Source organism: Pseudophryne corroboree, chromosome 6 (genome assembly GCF_028390025.1).
Source record: "Pseudophryne corroboree isolate aPseCor3 chromosome 6, aPseCor3.hap2, whole genome shotgun sequence".
Lineage (NCBI taxonomy): Eukaryota > Metazoa > Chordata > Amphibia > Anura > Myobatrachidae > Pseudophryne > Pseudophryne corroboree.
Genome location: NC_086449.1, coordinates 142,263,610 through 142,284,885, shown reverse-complemented (window position 1 = coordinate 142,284,885; position 21,276 = coordinate 142,263,610). Strand labels below are relative to the sequence as shown.

Here is a 21,276-nt window from a genome sequence, read left to right as displayed (position 1 = left end):
CAGTGCACAGTCCATACTATGGGCAATGTTCTTGTAGCTAGAGATTGCCAGGCACTGTCCGTGCACAGTCCATACTATGGACAATGTTCTCATAGCTAGAGATTGTCAGGCACTGTCCGTGCACAGTCCATACTATGGGCAATGTTCTCATAGCTACAGATTATCAGGTACTGTCAGTGCACAGTCCATACTATGGGCAATGTTCTTGTAGCTAGAGATTGTCAGGCACTGTCAGAGCACAGTCCATACTATGGCAATGTTCTCATGGCTAGAGATTATCAGGCACTGTCCATGAACAGTCCATACTATGGGCAATGTTCTTGTAGCTAGAGATTGCCAGGCACTGTCCGTGCACAGTCCATACTATGGACAATGTTCTCATAGCTAGAGATTGTCAGGCACTGTCCGTGCACAGTCCATACTATGGTTAATGTTCTCATAGCTAGAGAGTGTTAGGCATTGTCAGAGCACAGTCCATACTATGGCAATGTTCTCATGGCTAGAGATTATCAGGCACTGTCCATGAACAGTCCATATTATGGGCAATGTTCTCATAGCTAGAGATTGTCAGGCACTGTCAGAGCACAGTCCATACTATGGGTAATGTTCTCATAGCTAGAGATTATCAGGCACTGTCCGTGCACACTGCACAGTCCATACTATGGGAAATGTTTTCATCAGGGCATCAGGCACTGTCCGTGAACAGTCCATACTATGGGCAATGTCCTCATAGCTAGAGATTATCAGGCACTGTCCATGAACAGTCCATATTATGGGCAATGTTCTCATAGCTAGAGATTGTCAGGCACTGTCAGAGCACAGTCCATACTATGGGTAATGTTCTCATAGCTAGGGATTGTCAGGCACTGTCAGTGCACAGTCCATACTATGGGCAATGTTCTTGTAGCTAGAGATTGCCAGGCACTGTCCGTGCACAGTCCATACTATGGACAATGTTCTCATAGCTAGAGATTGTCAGGCACTGTCCGTGCACAGTCCATACTATGGGCAATGTTCTCATAGCTACAGATTATCAGGTACTGTCTGTGCACAGTCCATACTATGGGCAATGTTCTTGTAGCTAGAGATTGTCAGGCACTGTCAGAGCACCGTCCATACTATGGCAATGTTCTCATGGCTAGAGATTATCAGGCACTGTCCATGAACAGTCCATACTATGGGCAATGTTCTTGTAGCTAGAGATTGCCAGGCACTGTCCGTGCACAGTCCATACTATGGACAATGTTCTCATAGCTAGAGATTGTCAGGCACTGTCCGTGCACAGTCCATACTATGGGCAATGTTCTCATAGCTACAGATTATCAGGTACTGTCAGTGCACAGTCCATACTATGGGCAATGTTCTTGTAGCTAGAGATTGTCAGGCACTGTCAGAGCACAGTCCATACTATGGCAATGTTCTCATGGCTAGAGATTATCAGGCACTGTCCATGAACAGTCCATACTATGGGCAATGTTCTTGTAGCTAGAGATTGCCAGGCACTGTCCGTGCACAGTCCATACTATGGACAATGTTCTCATAGCTAGAGATTGTCAGGCACTGTCCGTGCACAGTCCATACTATGGTTAATGTTCTCATAGCTAGAGAGTGTTAGGCATTGTCAGAGCACAGTCCATACTATGGCAATGTTCTCATGGCTAGAGATTATCAGGCACTGTCCATGAACAGTCCATATTATGGGCAATGTTCTCATAGCTAGAGATTGTCAGGCACTGTCAGAGCACAGTCCATACTATGGGTAATGTTCTCATAGCTAGAGATTATCAGGCACTGTCCGTGCACACTGCACAGTCCATACTATGGGAAATGTTTTCATCAGGGCATCAGGCACTGTCCGTGAACAGTCCATACTATGGGCAATGTCCTCATAGCTAGAGATTATCAGGCACTGTCCATGAACAGTCCATATTATGGGCAATGTTCTCATAGCTAGAGATTGTCAGGCACTGTCAGAGCACAGTCCATACTATGGGTAATGTTCTCATAGCTAGGGATTGTCAGGCACTGTCAGTGCACAGTCCATACTATGGGCAATGTTCTTGTAGCTAGAGATTGCCAGGCACTGTCCGTGCACAGTCCATACTATGGACAATGTTCTCATAGCTAGAGATTGTCAGGCACTGTCCGTGCACAGTCCATACTATGGGCAATGTTCTCATAGCTACAGATTATCAGGTACTGTCTGTGCACAGTCCATACTATGGGCAATGTTCTTGTAGCTAGAGATTGTCAGGCACTGTCAGAGCACAGTCCATACTATGGCAATGTTCTCATGGCTAGAGATTATCAGGCACTGTCCATGAACAGTCCATACTATGGGCAATGTTCTTGTAGCTAGAGATTGCCAGGCACTGTCCGTGCACAGTCCATACTATGGACAATGTTCTCATAGCTAGAGATTGTCAGGCACTGTCCGTGCACAGTCCATACTATGGGCAATGTTCTCATAGCTACAGATTATCAGGCACTGTCAGTGCGCAGTCCATACTATGGGCAATGTTCTTGTAGCTAGAGATTGTCAGGCACTGTCAGAGCACAGTCCATACTATGGCAATGTTCTCATGGCTAGAGACTATCAGGCACTGTCCGTGCACAGTCCATACTATGGGCAATGTTCTCATAGCTAGAGATTGCCAGGCACTGTCAGAGCACAGTCCATACTATGGCAATGTTCTCATGGCTAGAAATTATCAGGCACTGTCCATGAACAGTCCATACTATGGGCAATGTTCTCATGGCTAGAGATTGTCAGGCACTGTCTGTGCACAGTCCATACTATGGGCAATGTTCTCATAACTAGAGATTGTCAGGCACTGTCAGAGCACAGTCCATACTATGGTTAATGTTCTCATAACTAGAGAGTGTTAGGCATTGTCAGAGCACAGTCCATACTATGGCAATATTCTCATGGCTAGAGATTATCAGGCACTGTCCATGAACAGTCCATATTATGGGCAATGTTCTCATAGCTAGAGATTGTCAGGCACTGTCAGACCACAGTCCATACTATGGGTAATGTTCTCATAGCTAGAGATTATCAGGCACTGTCCGTGCACACTGCACAGTCCATACTATGGGCAATGTTTTCATCAGGGCATCAGGCACTGTCCGTGAACAGTCCATACTATGGGCAATGTCCTCATAGCTAGAGATTATCAGGCACTGTCCATGAACAGTCCATATTATGGGCAATGTTCTCATAGCTAGAGATTGTCAGGCACTGTCAGAGCACAGTCCATACTATGGGTAATGTTCTCATAGCTAGGGATTGTCAGGCACTGTCAGTGCACAGTCCATACTATGGGCAATGTTCTTGTAGCTAGAGATTGCCAGGCACTGTCCGTGCACAGTCCATACTATGGACAATGTTCTCATAGCTAGAGATTGTCAGGCACTGTCCGTGCACAGTCCATACTATGGGCAATGTTCTCATAACTACAGATTATCAGGTACTGTCAGTGCACAGTCCATACTATGGGCAATGTTCTTGTAGCTAGAGATTGCCAGGCACTGTCCGAGCACAGTCCATACTATGGGCAATGTTCTCATAGCTACAGATTATCAGGTACTGTCAGTGCACAGTCCATACTATGGGTAAAGTTCTTATAGCTAGAAATTGTCAGCATTATCAAAATTATAATAATAATAATAATAATAATAAAAATAATAAAAATTATAAAGGAAAAACAGTATAAACGTTTTATTGAATTTACATTTTTTTTTTTTTTTTTAAGTCTTGAAATATAATTTAAAAATAAAACTTGTAAAAAGAAAACATTATGCAGGAAATGCCCTTTTTTCATAGATCCAAACTGTCCCGCCTTAGGCAAAGACAAAATAAGGGATACACATATATATATTAGATAATCACCATATAGACACTTCCTATGGGCCGGATTAAAAAGCAGAGATAAGCCCGCAGGCTGCACTTAACACGGCTCGAACAGAAATCCGCAGTAAGTGCCCATATCGCTGGTGCCATGAATGCGTTAACTCATAGCTCTGTGCACTTTTACTGGAAACTATGGGTTAATGGGAAATTTAACGTGCAAGAAAAAATGGCTATAACTGAATAGCACCTGAGGCTACCATCTTTTCACAGAGCTGTAAATTACTGTGACTAATTGATAGATTACTGCATACAGGATAGATTACTGCATACAGGATAGATTACTGCACACAGATTATTACTATCAGTAATTTCAGAAATAGGAATGTAAATCAAGAAAAAAAGTACTAGAACTTACCTTGCAAGAAACAGAAAAGGAACGGAAGAATACATAGGAGAGAGAAAGAAAGAGGAAAGAAGTAGGAGCAAAGAGAATGTAAAAAAAGGAATACAGTAATAGGAAAATTAGAACAGAGAGGAGAGGGGGAGAGGGGCAAAGAGGGAGAGAGGGGCAGAAACAGATAGGCGGACAGAAAGAGAGAGAGGCAGATACAAAGAGAGAAAGGCACAGAGAGAAAGAATGGCAGCGACAAAGAGGCAGAGAGAGAGAAAAAGAGTAAGAAAAAGAGGCAGAGAGAGCGGGGAGAGACAGAGAGGCAGACAGAGAGAGGAGAGAAAGAGAAACAGAGAGAGGAAGAGAGAGAGAGAGACAGGCAGAGAGACAGAGGAGAGAGGCACACAGAGAGAGAAAATGAGAACACATAGAGAGGCGAGAGAGAGAGAAAAAGAGGCATTGCGAGATAGAGGATAATCAGAGAGGCGGACAGAGAGAGAGAGAAAAAGAAGCAGAGAAAGGAAATTATAGAGTCAAAGAGTGAGAGCGAGAGAGAGAGAGCGAGAGAGAGAGAGAGAGAGAAAGAGGCAGTGAGAGATAGAGGATAATCAGAGAGGCGGACAGAGAGAGAGAGAAAAAGAAGCAGAGAAAGGAAATTATAGAGTCAAAGAGTGAGAGCGAGAGAGAGAGAGCGAGAGAGAGAGAGAGAGAGAAAGAGGCAGTGAGAGATAGAGGATAATCAAAGAGGCGGACAGAGAGAGAAGAGAGAAAGAGAAGCAGAGAAAGGAAATGAGAGAGTCAGAGAAAGAGAGAGGCAGCGAGAAAGAGGCACAGAGAGAGAGAAAATGAGGACACAGAGAGAGGTGGACAGAGTGAGGCAGGTAGAAAGAGAGAGAGAGAGAGAGGAGAAAGAAGCACAAAGAGAGAAAGTAAAAACAGAGGAAGAAAAAGAGGTGGTGGGGAGACAGAGAGGAGAGAGGCACAGAGAGAGAGAGAGAGAGAGAGAGAGAGAGAGAGAGAGAGAGAGAGGCAGAGAGAAAGGAAAATAGGGGGAGAGAGAGAGAAATTGTGAATAAGTGAATAGACAGGGTAGGGGAGGAAAAGATACACAGAGGTAAAATACACAGGGTGGGTACTTTTTTATGGCAGACTTGTGCATATATTTCGGGCAACGGCAGGCTGGCAAAACAGGACATCCAATACATGCCCGTCCACTGAACACTGTCAAAACACAACATTTGCATCTTGCGCCCCCTGCTTGCTGCAACCTATGTAACTATGTATTCCTGACAGTGTACACTGTCAGACTGAGGCTGTAAGTTTCTTCTCAGCACATGCCATGCACATGACATGCCCAAGCATACAGCATGCACCAAGGTACGTACACTACATGCAGCATCTCCAGATGGGCCTCATATAGACTGCCTACATAACCTTATCATGACACAGACAGACCCTGGCACATATTATAGGGGGACAATATACAATATTAGAGGACTTGTATAAGTGGAAGAACCTAAAATCATACAGTTTGGGACAGCAAGCATACAATGTAGCTTCAGTCAAACATGGAAAGGTAAGTAATAACCTAACCCTGTTCTACTAGTACCTATAACACATTCAAAAACTGTTTTGAATACTAACGTTAAATATTTACCTCGGAGTCCACTGGGGGATGCAGAAGAGCAAGGGGTATAGAGCCTCAGCCAAGAGAGCACGTACTTACATTTCTACTTTAAGGGGCAGATGAATCAAAACCTTCTAAAGAGGACAAATAGAGACGTTGCCCATAGCAACCAACATTGTCCTCCTAGAACAATAACAACAAAACATAAAGGGCGTGATGCACTACGCATTGCATCTGCTATATGATATATCTCACCACTTAAAGGGTAAGTACCAGAGTTTAGAATGCCGGTATATACCTAGAAATCCGTTTAGGATCACAAAGGATAGATTTCCCGATCAGAGCTGTCCCTATGCCATCACTGGACTTCCGGGTTTATGACCCAGGAGTCCTTCTGTGCATGCGCAGAATGACACGGCTGCTGTGGGGGGTGCTGGGAGGGATCCCACTCAGAGGGAAATGTAGAAAGAAGCCCATAGATTTCGACTGGGTCCAAGCTTTGGAATGTGTCGCTTCTGGAGCTTAGTACATATGGAAATGCATCCGAATCTCTGTAAATGGCATTTTCTGAGTTTCACCCGCATTTCTGGCCTTAGTACCTCCATCCCAATTGGAGAATTAGAATGTTCAATGTCCCGCAATGGACTCAGAGAAAAGAAATGAATGCAAGTGTACTTAGGGAAACTGGAGACTTGGGGATGCCAAGGAGATGCCAAAAATGTAGAACACTTGCGGACAGAAGTCCATGTGGATTTCCTAAAGAGCTTCCCACAAAGCCTAGGAACAAGCCACCCATGTAACCCAGACAAAGTAACAAAGTAATATACCTAGTATTGATCTTGAGGATATCATATTGGACCAAAGATCCACTACTCTGCACATACTGTAAGTTCTATGAAAAGTCCTCAAACACCTTGTAACATCCAGCGAATCAAGTAAGCCTTCTTCTTCCAGAGAAATACCATGGTCTAACTCCTATATCATGAACTTCTAATTTAGATGAAGCCAAAAGTCCTCTAAGCTGTAAGGAAGGTTTAGCCTCAACTGTATTGTAATTTAAGATCATATATGGAGACTTATAGGATGAAGATCCTACCTCTGAATTTCTACTAGAAGTAGATTCAGCCAAAAGAAGGTAGTTATCCAAATAAGGATCTTTAACACCATCGAGTTCTAGTGTTTGAAAAAGGTGGTTTCAACACCAGGGTGAATTCTTAAGGAGCTATATATAGGAGCTATAAGGAGCAGTATATGTAATGTATAGAGGTTGCACATGTAAAAACCCCTGTAAGAGAGCCTACACTTCCATATAAACAGCCCTTTAAGTCGCGCCATGCCGTAGCGGGACTCGGAAGCTCCAAGCGTATTTTTGTGCATTTTAAAGATAAAAGCCAAAGCAAGATAAAGCCAAAGCCAAAGCCTGAACCTTCAGAAAGCTGAGGGGTAGATGTATCAAAGCTTCTAAAGCTCACACCCTATGTTTTATACCACCACCCAGACGCTTAGGTGTGGGAACTGAAAAGAAAAGTTGGCAAACCAGTTCCTTTCACACCAGGAGATCCTGCAATACTTCATAGCCAAACCCTCTTTTCTGGCCTTAAGAATTGTCTTATCCACCTTGTCAAACAAACCCTTACACTGATAGGTCATGGCTTCAATAGCATTACTGTTAAAGACATCCACACTAAACATTGCAACTGACATAGCAGTCTGGTCTTAGAGGCAGTAGGGCCTGTCCACATACCATAATCTTATTTGCTAGACCAGAGGAACCAGGATGATGCAATAATTTTACCATCTTCAGAAACCACAGAAACATTGCTTCTGAAGGTAACAGGAAACAGATAAAATCCCAATAAACAAATATGGCATCTACCAACCAACCATGGAGCAAAAATGATCCGCCTTGTGGATCAAACTGAAATGCCATCATGTCAACATCCAGGTTGTCTCTCCACTTGAAAGACCTCTGGGTGAGTGGACCTTCCCAAGGGTGCCTATCATAAAAATATGCTCCACAGATTTCCGCCCATGAACTGAACTCTGTCACAATAATTGTAACATTCCTTTCCGCTGATAACATTTTTTAGAAGATTTCTCTCATAGCAAAGGATCTAGTGGTTTATCCATGATGGTTAAGGCAAATGAGTGCCTTGACATTGTCTGTCTGGATATCAGTGGACGTTCTTTGCAAGAGAAGATATTTTATGGAGAGATGGGGGCAACTGAATGTAGACAGGATAGTATCTCAGTTGCACTACAAAGTTTCATTTAAACTCTCAGTGTCCTTGGATTAGATTATTTAATACCATTCTCAGTTGAAGCACATCTAACCGATCCGCTAACTTCTCCTAAGACCAAAAACCCTGAGAATGTCGCTGAAAACTGATGGCCAGTGACAGGAAAGACCCATATTAAGGTGGTGGATCTTCAGCCACCAGAGGAACAACTGACATGCCTTTGGAGACAGTCAACTGGTCAGATGACAGTGTAACTTGTTCCAGCTAGACATGGAATAACTCTCATGAGAGAAACCATCCAAACTGCACTGCCTCAAAAGGTTGGGCCCATCTCCCTTAAGACCTTTACATAAAATGATCATAGGCCTGTGAGGCATAGGAGACCTTACAAGTGACTGAAAAAAAATTGTTCTCTTTCAGGAACACCCTCTTGTGTGAGGTGATGAGCAGTAGCCCCAGGAAAACCATCCCCTGAAAAGCTGTCAAGTTGTTTTTTTAATTGGGCCCTTAACCGTGATATTGCAAGGTCTGTACTCATTGCTCTTGAAGCCGAAGCAAGGTTGGGAACCTGCCTTGATCAGCAGATCATCCAGATCCTGTTCCTGCTATGATCTTGGTGAACACTCTCTATACTGTCACCAGGCTGAAAGTAGAGCACAAAATAGAAAATAATGGTCGTGTTTGGCAAACCTAAGATGACACTGGTGTCCTTCAAAGAACAGAACAGATAAGTATGCATCTTTGATGTCCCTGGACACCACAAACTCATGCTATTCCAGGCTTTTCATGATAGCCCTCTGGGACTCAATATTGAACCGGTCCACCCAAACCATCTAAATGGGCTTTCAAAGTGGGATAAAATAAATCCAACTGGATTTTATAACAAGAATTCATTTAAATAAAACCCAAAGCTCCTCTGCAGTGGACTAAGCCCTTAATGGCCTGCCAAGTGTCTCGGCTTGTTGCCAGGAGGGACAGAGCGAAAGAAAAATGTCTGAATGGAGACATCAGAAGATCTAAGATGTGTACCAACTGAACAATTTTCCTTGCCCAGTCATCTGAAGTGTACTCGAATTATTGGTCCCAAAAGTGAGACAGATGTCCACCATAGGAGAAACTAGGTTGGCAGATTGTAAATCGTGCTGACTGGCTGAAGGCTTGGCAGTTGAATTCTTAGCTGACCAAACCTGGTTTGTTTCCTTTCTGTTGTGTTTTTGTTATGCACACCAGTGCCTGCAGGAAAGTACTGGTGTCAGAACTGTTATGCACTCCAGTGTCTGCAGGAATGTACTGGTGTTTGAACTGTTATGCAAAACAAATGGACTCACAGACAAACTGGGGAATATGACATAACGTACACAGAAGGTAATAGGGTAACAAAATACACACAAAGTGAACAGAGAAGCCCAGAGGCTAAGGAACTGGGTATCTCCCTTGTATTAGAACTGCACAGATGGAAAAAGCAAGATGTTGTGTTTTAATACGTAGAGAACCCGAAATGCTGTTGCTAAGGGCAACAGCAAAACCCTAAAGGGTTACCAACGGGTGTGGCAGTAAACTCCTTGGTCAGAGATGAAATGATAGACACAAGGAGAGTCTCCACAATCCTATTTCTCACTTGCAGTGCACAGGTTTTAGCTTACTGCCACTAAGCTGACCCCTGACACCTAGCACAGTGAGACAGGATTAGACAGGCAAGTCTTAGAATACAGCCGCAAACTTGCTAAGTTCACAGAGTAGTAACAGAACCCCAGCAAGCTAAACGACTGACTCCAGTCTTACTGCTAGGTCTGGATTGGCAGAGTGTAATACCAAATCCCCAGGCCTATTTGCAGTAAGCAACAAACAAATACAAAGCTACACAGTACTGGCTAACTTTCATGAACTGACTAACCAACAAAGATTCAGCAGCATCTGCTTACCCTGAAAAGAGGCCTTATAAAGCAGGTGCTGTCCACGCCCCACTCAGACCTCACAGACTGTGAGTACAAAAACCAGCACCGGATCCCCTGCCGTGCACAGAGCCTATAACCACTGCACAGCAAAAAACCCGAACCGGAGTATCAGCTGCGCTCAGGTTACTCCACTAGCACTTGTCTCCCGGTTGCCATGACGACGTGGCAGCACAGGGCAGGAGACCCTAACAGTACCCCCCCTCTGACGAGGGGTCAAAGAACCCCTACCACCGGGTTTATCGGGGAACTGCGAGAAGAAAGAGCGTATTAGTCTGGGGGCATGAAGATCACAACTGCGCACCCACGACCGCTCCTCCGGGCCATACCCCTTCCAGTGCACCAAAAATGACAGCCGACCCCGAACCACCTTGGAGTCAAGAATCCTTTCAACAACAAACTCCCTCTGGCCACGTATCAGAAGAGGGGAAGGTTTTCCACTGGAAGAAGGATTACTAATCGCCCGTTTTAAAAGGGAACAATGAAATGTTTTATTGATACCCAAAGAACGGGGCAGATCTAACTGAAATGCCACCGGATTGATAACCCTGGTGATCTTATAAGGGCCGATGAACCGGGGCCCTAACTTATGAGATGGCTGTCTCAACTTCAAATTCTTGGTAGACAACCAGACGAAGTCTCCTAATTTGAAGCTGCAGGGTCTTTTCCGCTTATCAAAAACCCTTTTGGTCACTAATGACACAGACACAAGGGCTTTCTTCACTTTCCGCCAAATACCTCTAAGGGCCGAAACCACAGAGGAACCACCAGGCGTGGAGTCCAGGGGGTCAAAAGAATTGGCCTTAGGATGATGCCCATACACACAAAGGAAGGGAGAGATCCCTGTAGCAGAGTGAGCCGCGTTGTTATAGGCAAACTCCGCCATGGACAGATGAGCAACCCAGTCAGTCTGACACTTGGAGACATAACACCTGAGGAACTGCTCCAAGGACTGGTTCACCCTTTCAGTCTGCCCATTAGACTGCGGATGGTAGCCTGACGACAAGCTGACAGAAATCTGGAGATCGGAACAAAATGCCCTCCAGAATTTGGCCACAAACTGGGATCCGCGGTCAGAGACCACATCAAGTGGCAACCCGTGGAGACGCACAACATGCAGCATAAATAATTCAGACAGGCGTCTGGCTGATGGCAACCCAACCAGTGGAACGAAGTGCGCCATCTTCGAAAACCTGTCAACGACAACCCAGATGGCTGTCATCCCCGAGGATTTGGGCAAGTCCACCACAAAATCCACTGAAATGTGGGTCCATGGCTTAGATGGGATAGAGAGTGGATGTAATGGGCCAACAGGAACCCCTCTAGGAGTCTTATTTCGGGCACAGATGTCACATGCCCGAACCCACTGATCCACATCCTTAGCCACCGAGGGCCACCACACCGCCCTAGATAGCAACTCCCGAGTTCTGGCAATACCCGGGTGACCTGCCGACTTCTTGGCATGGAATTCCAGGAACACTCGCTGTCTTAACCTAGGAGGCACAAACAAAAGACCTACCGGAAGGTCTGGAGGAGCCTGCTCCTGTGCTCTAAGGACTAATGATAAGAGGTCCTGGGTAATGCCCACTTTAATACATGATGGGGAAACAATGGGCAACGGCTCCTCGGTGGTCTCCTGGATTGGAGCAAAACTCCGCGAGAGCGCATCAGCCTTGATGTTTTTTGACCCAGGGCGATATGTTATCAAAAAATTAAAGCGAGCAAAAAACAAAGCCCATCGTGCCTGCCTGGCATTGAGACGCTTCGCTGACTCTAAATATGCCAGATTCTTATGGTCAGTGAGAATTGAGACCACAAACTTAGCCCCCTCAAGCCAGTGTCTCCACTCCTCGAGTGCATCCTTAATAGCCAACAATTCCCGGTTACCCACGTCATAATTCATCTCGGCAGGCGAAAATTTACGGGAAAAGTAAGCACAGGGATGAAGGCGATTATCAGACACTCCCATCTGAGAAAGCACTGCCCCAATACCCATCTCAGAGGCATCCACCTCCACCACAAAAGGACGCTCTGGATCTGGGTGTCGCAGCACCTTGGCCGAAACAAATGCCCTTTTGAGACGGGCAAAAGCCGCTTTAGCCTCACAAGACCAGTGAGCAACATCCGCCCCTTTCTTAGTGAGTGCCACCAAGGGCGCCACTATAGACGAAAATCCAGCGATAAATCATCTATAAAAATTCGCAAAGCCCAGGAAACGCTGAAGCGCCTTCAAACTAGTGGGCTGCACCCAATCCAGGACTGCCTGTACCTTGGAACCCTCCATTTGGAAACCTTCTGGGGAGATAATATATCCTAGAAATGCGATTTGCTGAACTTCAAATTCGCACTTCTCCAGCTTCGCCCCAAGCCGGTGGTCTCTGAGTTTCTGGAGGACTAAGCGTACATGCTTCCGATGTTCCTCCAGGGAATGGGAGAAGATTAGGATGTCATCTAAGTATACAACTAAGAATCTATCCAAATATTCCCTGAGCACATCATTCATGAAATCCTGGAAGACTGCCGGGGCATTACAGAGCCCAAAAGGCATCACCAAATATTCATAAAGCCCTGAGTGGGTATTAAAGGCATTCTTCCATTCATCCCCCTCTCTTATTCGGATTAGATTGTACGCACCGCGTAGGTCAATCTTAGAAAAAATGGTGGCAGTACGAAGCTGGTCAAACAAGACCGAAATGAGAGGCAGTGGGTATGAGTTTTTAATCGTGATACGGTTCAATTCCCTGAAGTCGATGCAGGGTCGCAACGAACCGTCCTTTTTACCCACGAAGAAGAACCCCGACCCAACTGGAGACTGTGAAGGTCTGATAAATCCCTTAGCCAAGTTCTCCTGAATGTACTCTGCCATAGCCTGAGTCTCAGGACGTGACAGGGAGTACAACCTGCTCTTGGGAAGCTTAGCATTTGGCAACAAATCAATGGCACAGTCATAGGGGCGATGGGGAGGTAGTACCTCTGCAACTTTTTTGGAGAACACGTCCGCAAAATCTGCATAACACCCTGGCAATCCTGGCAAACTTAGCTGCGAGAGCCTGACTGGAAGGCTCAAGCAACTCCTGAAACAATCAGTACCCCAACTAAGAATCTCCCCAGAGACCCAGTCAAATTGAGGATTGTGGGCCCTTAACCAGGGTAACCCCAACACCAATGGGGCAAAAGTACAGACAGTCACATAAAAGGACAATTTTTCAGAGTGTGTGGCTCCAATAAACAAAGAAATCTGGCTAGTGCAAGAGGTAATTTTACCTTGGGATAATGGTTCCCCGTTTAACCCACAAATCTCAATTTCCGATGCCAAGGGTACTAAGGGAACAGAGTGTTTCAGGGCGAATTGGCGGTCCATAAAAATCCCGTCGGCCCCACTGTCCACAAAGGCCTCAGTCTTGACAGTTTGACCGAGGATCTTCAAGGTCACCGGAATGATAAAAGTCTTCTTGGGAAATTCTGACTTCTGGCCTGACAGGATATTTCCCATCACCCTCAGGCCCTGAAGTTTTCCGGCTTTTCTGGGCATGATACTACCACATGACCTTTATTCCCACAGTACAAACACAACCCCTGCTGTCTCCTCCGCGTCTTCTCACGCGAGGAGAGGCGGGTAGCCCCAATCTGCATAGGCTCCTCAGAAAATTCCTCAGAGTCTGAGGTTCCCTTGGGAAGGAAGGAAATCTCAGTCTCCCTTTCAAGCCTACGCTCTCTCAGCCGTCTATCCACCCGGATGGATAACTGCATGAGCTGATCCAAGCTATCAGGCAAGGGATATTGTACCAGTTGGTCCTTTATCTGGTTAGAAAGACCTCTTCGGTACTGGTGTCTCAGGGCTGGGTCATTCCACTGGGTATCATGGGCCAACCTCCGAAACTCCGTACAGTAAACCTCAACTGGCCTTCGCCCTTGCTTAAGGATCGAAATCTGAGCCTCGGCTGAGGCCGTCTTGTCAGGGTCATCATACAACATGCCCAGTGCCGTAAAAAAAGCATCAACACTTTTAAGCGACGGACAGTCAGGCTGCAACCCATATGCCCAGACCTGTGGGTCTCCTTGTAGCAAGGAAATCACTATGCCCACCCGCTGAATCTCCGACCCAGAAGACTGAGGCCTAAGCCGGAAGTATAGCTTGCAGCTCTCCTTGAAACAAAAGAACTGCGAGCGATCTCCAGAAAAACGATCCGGGAGATTTACTTTCGGCTCCTTAACCCCTGCAGGTGCTGCTGCTGCGGGAGCTCCGCCAGCAGCCTGGGAGGTGTGCATTTTAATGGACAAATCATTAAATTGTCGAGTCAGGACCTGCACCTGATCGACCACCTGTTGCAACGTATTTTGAGGGGTATGCTCCATATTCCCACAAAATTTCAACAGGAGTATTAGGCTGCTGAATATGTTATGCACACCAGTGCCTGCAGGAAAGTACTGGTGTCAGAACTGTTATGCACTCCAGTGTCTGCAGGAATGTACTGGTGTTTGAACTGTTATGCAAAACAAATGGACTCACAGACAAACTGGGGAATATGACATAACGTACACAGGAGGTGATAGGGTAACAAAATACACACAAAGTGAACAGAGAAGCCCAGAGGCTAAGGAACTGGGTATCTCCCTTGTATTAGAACTGCTCAGATGGAAAAAACAAGATGTTGTGTTTTAATACGTAGAGAACCCGAAATGCTGTTGCTAAGGGCAACAGCAAAACCCTAAAGGGTTACCAACGGGTGTGGCAGTAAACTCCTTGGTCAGAGATGAAATGATAGACACAAGGAGAGTCTCCACAATCCTATTTCTCACTTGCAGTGCACAGGTTTTAGCTTACTGCCACTAAACTGACCCCTGACACCTAGCACAGTGAGACAGGATTAGACAGGCAAGTCTTAGAATACAGCCGCAAACTTGCTAAGTTCACAGAGTAGTAACAGAACCCCAGCAAGCTAAACGACTGACTCCAGTCTTACTGCTAGGTCTGGATTGGCAGAGTGTAATACCAAATCCCCAGGCCTATTTGCAGTAAGCAACAAACAAATACAAAGCTACACAGTACTGGCTAACTTTCATGAACTGACTAACCAACAAAGATTCAGCAGCATCTGCTTACCCTGAAAAGAGGCCTTATAAAGCAGGTGCTGTCCACGCCCCACTCAGACCTCACAGACTGTGAGCACAAAAACCAGCACCGGATCCCCTGCCGTGCACAGAGCCTATAACCACTGCACAGCAAAAAACCCGAACCGGAGTATCAGCTGCGCTCAGGTTACTCCACTAGCACTTGTCTCCCGGTTGCCATGACGACGTGGCAGCACAGGGCAGGAGACCCTAACAGTTTTGAACTTTGACTCCTTGTCTTTACCTGAAACCGAAAGGGTGAAACCTGTTGTTCCTAGGTTTGAGAGTATTAACAAGAAACAGCTTTGGGCCCAATAAGATATTTCATGTGGATGGCAAAGACTCTATAGTCCCCTTATGATCTGCATCTGTTTTCTCAGTCCTTAAGGCTGAGTGTACCGGTGTGTCAAGCAAAATTTCTCACCCCTATAAGATCCTTATATAAAGCCATATAGGGATTTCTTACAGATATACTCTGCCAAGGTCAACAATACAGACCTGGGCCTTTCAAGAGTTGTTCTGACAATTCTGTAACACCGTTTAACCCAAGCCAATGGGTCTTTGTGAAGCACCAATCATCATGAGTCATCCTTAAGAGCAGCATCATTGGAAATTAAAATGGTCATAGGGGTTTATTTATTAAACGTTAGGCGCAAATATCCAGCACTTCTGAACATGTTTATGCCCAAAATGTAAAAGGGTAATACTTTTTTTAGCCTTGTTTTACTAGTGAAATCATTGCCCTTTTAAACTTTGATGCACAAACCTGATCGGAAGCACCAGGTGTTAGAACCCGAAAAAAGTGGGTAAGGGCGGCTGAAGGGGGTACCCATCAACCCGTTTTAGATGCCGCAAAACATTTTAGTAGTTAAGTGGTTAAAAATAAAGAAGTATTATTTATTAACATTTATATTGCGGTAGCATATCTGTTGCATTTTACAATTGGGGGAAAACAGTGATAAAATGAGACTGGGTAAAAATAAACAGATATAGAGCTAAGGGGTCACAAGCTTAAAATCTATAGGGTAACCAGTAGTGCAGCTGAAAAGCACACACTGGTTTCCTATAGTGTATAGAGGTGGAGGGGTTTTAGATTGAAATTTAAAGTGTCTGTACTCCAGGCTGTGCCTCTATACCCCAGTGTCTCCAGTGTCCCCCAACTAGATAAAAGAGCAAGTGTAATTTCATATCTACACCTTAATTGCCTCTCCACCAGCCCCGATCTCTGCAGGGCTGGAGTCTCCTTGTAATGACCCCCACAGACAGGCAGCTAGCAAAATGCAGCCACATGCAGCCACTTCTCAGGGAAGGAAAGGGGCAGGTATGAAAGGGGGAAGGGATGTGCCCAGAAGACACTACTACCTTGTTCCACCAAACCCAGGGCTGTACTAGTGGCGGCAGTGGTGATTGTGGCAGGAGCTGTGGTCTGTCTGCCCACTGTGAGAATGACAGAGATCAGAGAAAAAGGGACAGGGAATGGTAGGTGAAGGATGTAAAAAATTGTGCCAGATTACAGGAGGAACGGGTGGTGATATCAGACATAACAAGAAGATAAAGAGGATGGGGGACCGAGATATGAAGGTTATACGAATAAGTGATTAAACACCCGAGATTACAAAGGGAAGAGAGAGTGACAGAACCAGTGAGGAGAAGTGAGGTGTAGGGATATCAAGAAATGTAGGAGAGCAAAGACAGTCAGGAAGAGAGATGAAGTAAGTAGAATAAGGCAGAATCAAAATAAAGAAGAGATAATAGCATTACATTATCCCTGACACAGTGACATTCAGTTCAGAGGCAACTGGTTATCTCAGAAGGGCCTATGCGGTGCATAAAACTGGTTATATCAGAGTAGGTTCTTCAGTGGTACACTGCAGCCAGCTTATAGAATAATACATAATGCTGGATATATCAGGAAGGGCTCTAGAATGTGTAATACTATAGTTATGATGTGTATATGGGCGGGATGTACTATCACTGGTCGCGGGTCATCGCCAGTCATCGCAATGATGCTAATCGCATATGTACTAACATATGCGATTAGTATCGCAATGCGATGCCATGGGTGTCCTGCGATCAATGATGGTCTGCAGGAGAGGGTTTGTGGCGGCTTCTGTCACCTCCCAGCCCCCCGGGAGGTGACGTGTGCAGGGAGTCCCCGGGCTCCTCCTTCTCCCCCCTCAAGCTGGAAGGAGACAAGGCTGTGCTGCAGGGGAGAAGGAGGAGGGGGGCCACGGCTTACTCACACAGATATGCCAGGGGGTGGGAGGTCATCGTAAGTGGCGCGGGTCAGCAGTAGAATGCAGCGGCGGTAAGAAGCCCAAAGGCTTCTATAGGGTATCCTATATATACCCTCAGCGGCATAAACCCGGCGGCAGGGTCTTAGTACATTTGAAAATGCGGTAAAACCCCCGAAAATTGGGATTTTACTGCATTTTTCCCTTAGTACATCCCGCCCCACAAGAGAGGGACCCTTAGTGTATAATAGTGTATAATGCTGGTTCTCACCAGGCACTGCAGTGCATTATACACTGCTTATATAACAGCACTGATTTTCTTAAATAGAACTTTGCAGTTCACGCTGGGTAAATAAAGTAGGAACATGTAGGGTATTCAGCAGTTTTTGTCAGACTGGAAGCTGCAGTGCATTACACTTATTGTGAAGTAGCAAATCTACAAAGCATAACGTTCAGTGTTTAATACTTACCGCTGTGGAGTGCCGCATAGTAGCGGCGAACTGTACATATCATGGGGAAAATGAGACGGTGACCATTTCCTTGGTGATTTGCACATGCACAGTAGAAAAATCACCGGCAACATGTGTAATAGCCTATTACCTTCGCCAGCGGCTAGTGAGGAGACTGCACATGGCTCCCCTCCTCTCTTAATGCACCCTGATAACATTGTTTATATTACAGCTGGAAATGCAGTGTATTGTACTTATGTAACAACTGGATCCGCAGTGTAATATACTATTATACAGGAGCGGAATCTGCAGTGCGTAGCAATGTTTATATTACAGCTAGAACTACAGTGTATTATATTTATTATATAGGAGCGGAATCTGTAGTGCGTAACACTGATATCTTACAGCTGGATCTGCAGTGTAATATACTATTATATAATTTTAGTACAATCTGCAGTGCATAACACTGTTTATATTTCAGCTAGATGTGCAGTGTATTATGTTTATTATACAGGAGCAGAATCTGCAGTGCATAACACTGATATCTTACAGCTGCATCTGCAGTGTATTATATTTATTATATAGGAGCTGAATCTGCAATACATAACATTGTTTATATTACAGCTGGATCTGCAGTGTATTATACTTACATTACAGCTGGATCTGCAGTGTATTATACTTACATTACAGCTGGATCTGCAGTGTATTATACTTACATTACAGCTGGATCTGCAATGTATTATACTTATATTACAGCTGGATCTGCATTGTATTATACTTATATTACAGCTGGATCCACAGTGTATTACACTGGCTTTCTTAGCTCATAATCTGCAGGGTATTGCCAAGGTATTATTATAATGAAAGACTGGTACATGTAGTGCATTACATGAGGAACCTTACAGCTAGCTCTGCAGTACATTATAATGGTTATAACATAGCAGGGTCTGCAATACACACACCTGCTTATCTCAGGACTGATCCGGTACCTATATAAGTTCTGCAGAACACAGATACTATATATATATAAATATATGATCCAGGTGAGCAATCACTTACCAGAAAAGTTCCTCGTTGCCAGCATTGTAGTCAGGATAGCCCCCTATGTAAGAAACATAATGCGCATGTTTATATTGGAAAAGAGGAGACTAAGAGGGGACATGATCAACATCTACAAATATATAAGGGGTCAATACACAGAGCTTGGGAGGGACCTGTTTTCTATAAGATCAGCACAGAGGACACGTGATCACTCGCTTAGGTTAGAGGAGAGGAGTTTCCGCACATTGAGGCGAAAAGGGTTTTTCACAGTAGGGACAATACGTATTTGGAATTCCCTGCCTGAGAGAGTAGTAATGGCGGACTCAGTCAACACCTTTAAGAATGGGTTAGATAAATTCCTATTGGATAAAGATATTCAGGGTTATGGTGTGTAGGCACGCATTATAATTAATACAACTAGTCCTAACAAAAAAATAACTAGTCCTATAATAAGACTGCATAGGAGACCACAAATAGGTTGAAATCGATGGACAATTGTCTTTTTTCAACCTTAGTTACTATGTTACTATGTTACAATGTTACTATTAATGTATCATCTAAATGGCTTTTGAGAAAAGGGAACAGATTGGTGTGTCTGAAGAGGCCGCACTTACCTTCAGCTTCCGGCGTGCATTGAACTTCTTCAGGCACTCCACAGTCTCTTGCCTGTGCATCATTGAGGCAACAGTTGAACGTTGCTGTAGGGAGACATAGAGAAGTAGTAACCATACTAATCTTCACAATAGTAAATCCAGTACAGACATTACATATCCGAGCCACGCGGATTGGTATCAGTTCCGCTAGTCATCACAGAGTGGTAGGCCTGGGTGAATGTATAGGTGACAATGACTTACGCAGACCCATGGGTGCTTGAGAGCTTCGTGTGCAGTAATACGTTTTGCAGGGTTAATGGTCAACATCTGGTTGATGAGATTCTTGGCTTCTGGTGTCACTGTGTCCCACTCCGGGGAAGGGAACTACAGAGACATAAGAGGAGTATAATAGTAATTCTGTCGGCATAGGAATGTGGTCTGCTATACTCTTATAGAGTAACTGAGGTTATTGTACATAGAGAAGATGGAGCACAACTCACTACAGCCCCAACTCCTGATGTTCTGTATGATATCATACAGTAACTCTTTGCTTCTAAAATGTTTCTACTTGGGGAAAGTGACGTGAGTAATAAAATATGAGCACTCTAGGGAACAGCTCCTTATTTCAGCATGGAGAACAATACATGCAGTCAGCAGGCTAGGAGGACTTACGTCATATGCCCCAGCTTTGATCTGCTGGTACAATTTGTGCTGATCCTCATCCCAAAATGGGGGGTATCCAACCAAAAGAATATACAGAATGACACCTGGAGAGAGAGAGAGAGAGAGAGAGAGAGAGAGAGAGAGAGGTGGAAGACATGTTATTAGTCCAACCTTTCTGTACTAGAAATTCAAAACTGTTTCAGAACAGACTTCTGGTACCATTTCAATGGTCAGGTTTAACTGCCATAAATGTGACAGAGCAGCACCCATGGGGAATCCACCTTTTCCCCGCACACTGCTGCATTCACCCGACCAGCGGGCCCCCATGGGGACACCTCCAGGGCACACACTACCTGGGCTCACCGGCATAAATAAGTAAATGAGCAGGACGTCACCCCGCAAATCATCCAGCCTTAGAGCTGCTACACTGCTGCACAATGATCCAGGTGACACACACAGTAGTACCACAGTAAGCAGACTACAACAGAGGCACCTACCCACAAGTGCCCACACTCCCCTTCAGCTGACGAACAAGGGAGACACAGGCACCAGCAGGACCACCCTCCACAGGATGCTGGGGCTTTCACCTGCTGAGGATATATTATATGCTACAGTGCTTTTAATGAGCAGCTGACAGCACAGGAACTTATTTGAACAAAGGAAACATTCTACAAGAGACCCACCAGGAACAGGGACCCACTGTCACTAAACGGCGCTTTCAGAGTGTCGCCCAATACAACAGATACTGGTGAGTATACGTGGGGGATACTATATCTTTACATTTAGGGAGGTGTATTCATGGTGTAAAGGAAACAGTGTGATTCCTGAGTAGTAAAGAAAAATTGATTGATTGATTGATTGATATATATATATATATATATATATATATGAAACACTGAGCAACATCTCCAAACAGGTAATTTCAACTTTAAACTTGTCATTTTTTTTGTACAGTCTGGACATGGCTACCAATAACAAATGCACAGACAAAATTCTTAAAGCTATGTGTGCAAAAGCTAGGAGCTTAGGAGACAAGATTCCAGAGCTAATTGCGATAATGACAAGGGATAACCTGGATTTTGTGGCAATTACAGTCATGGTGCAATGAAAATCATGACTGG

General features: G+C 44.9%; 1 protein-coding gene across 17 annotated transcripts in view; it reads right to left on the bottom strand.

Annotated features, from left to right (window-relative positions):
* Positions 1–21,276, bottom strand: part of CAMK2B (calcium/calmodulin dependent protein kinase II beta) — a 197,303-nt gene that overhangs the window by 25,515 nt on the left and 150,512 nt on the right. For 9 of the 17 annotated variants that reach the window (XM_063931931.1, XM_063931932.1, XM_063931929.1 and 6 more), the window contains 5 exons: positions 20,165–20,259; positions 19,754–19,876; positions 19,514–19,597; positions 18,918–18,960; positions 16,538–16,612 (listed from right to left, as the gene is read on the bottom strand). In XM_063931931.1, coding sequence (XP_063788001.1) covers positions 16,538–16,612; positions 18,918–18,960; positions 19,514–19,597; positions 19,754–19,876; positions 20,165–20,259 — 420 coding nt within the window. The remainder of the gene's footprint in view (positions 1–16,537; positions 16,613–18,917; positions 18,961–19,513; positions 19,598–19,753; positions 19,877–20,164; positions 20,260–21,276) is intronic. The other 8 variants (XM_063931934.1, XM_063931935.1, XM_063931936.1 and 5 more) reach the window with 1 other exon arrangement.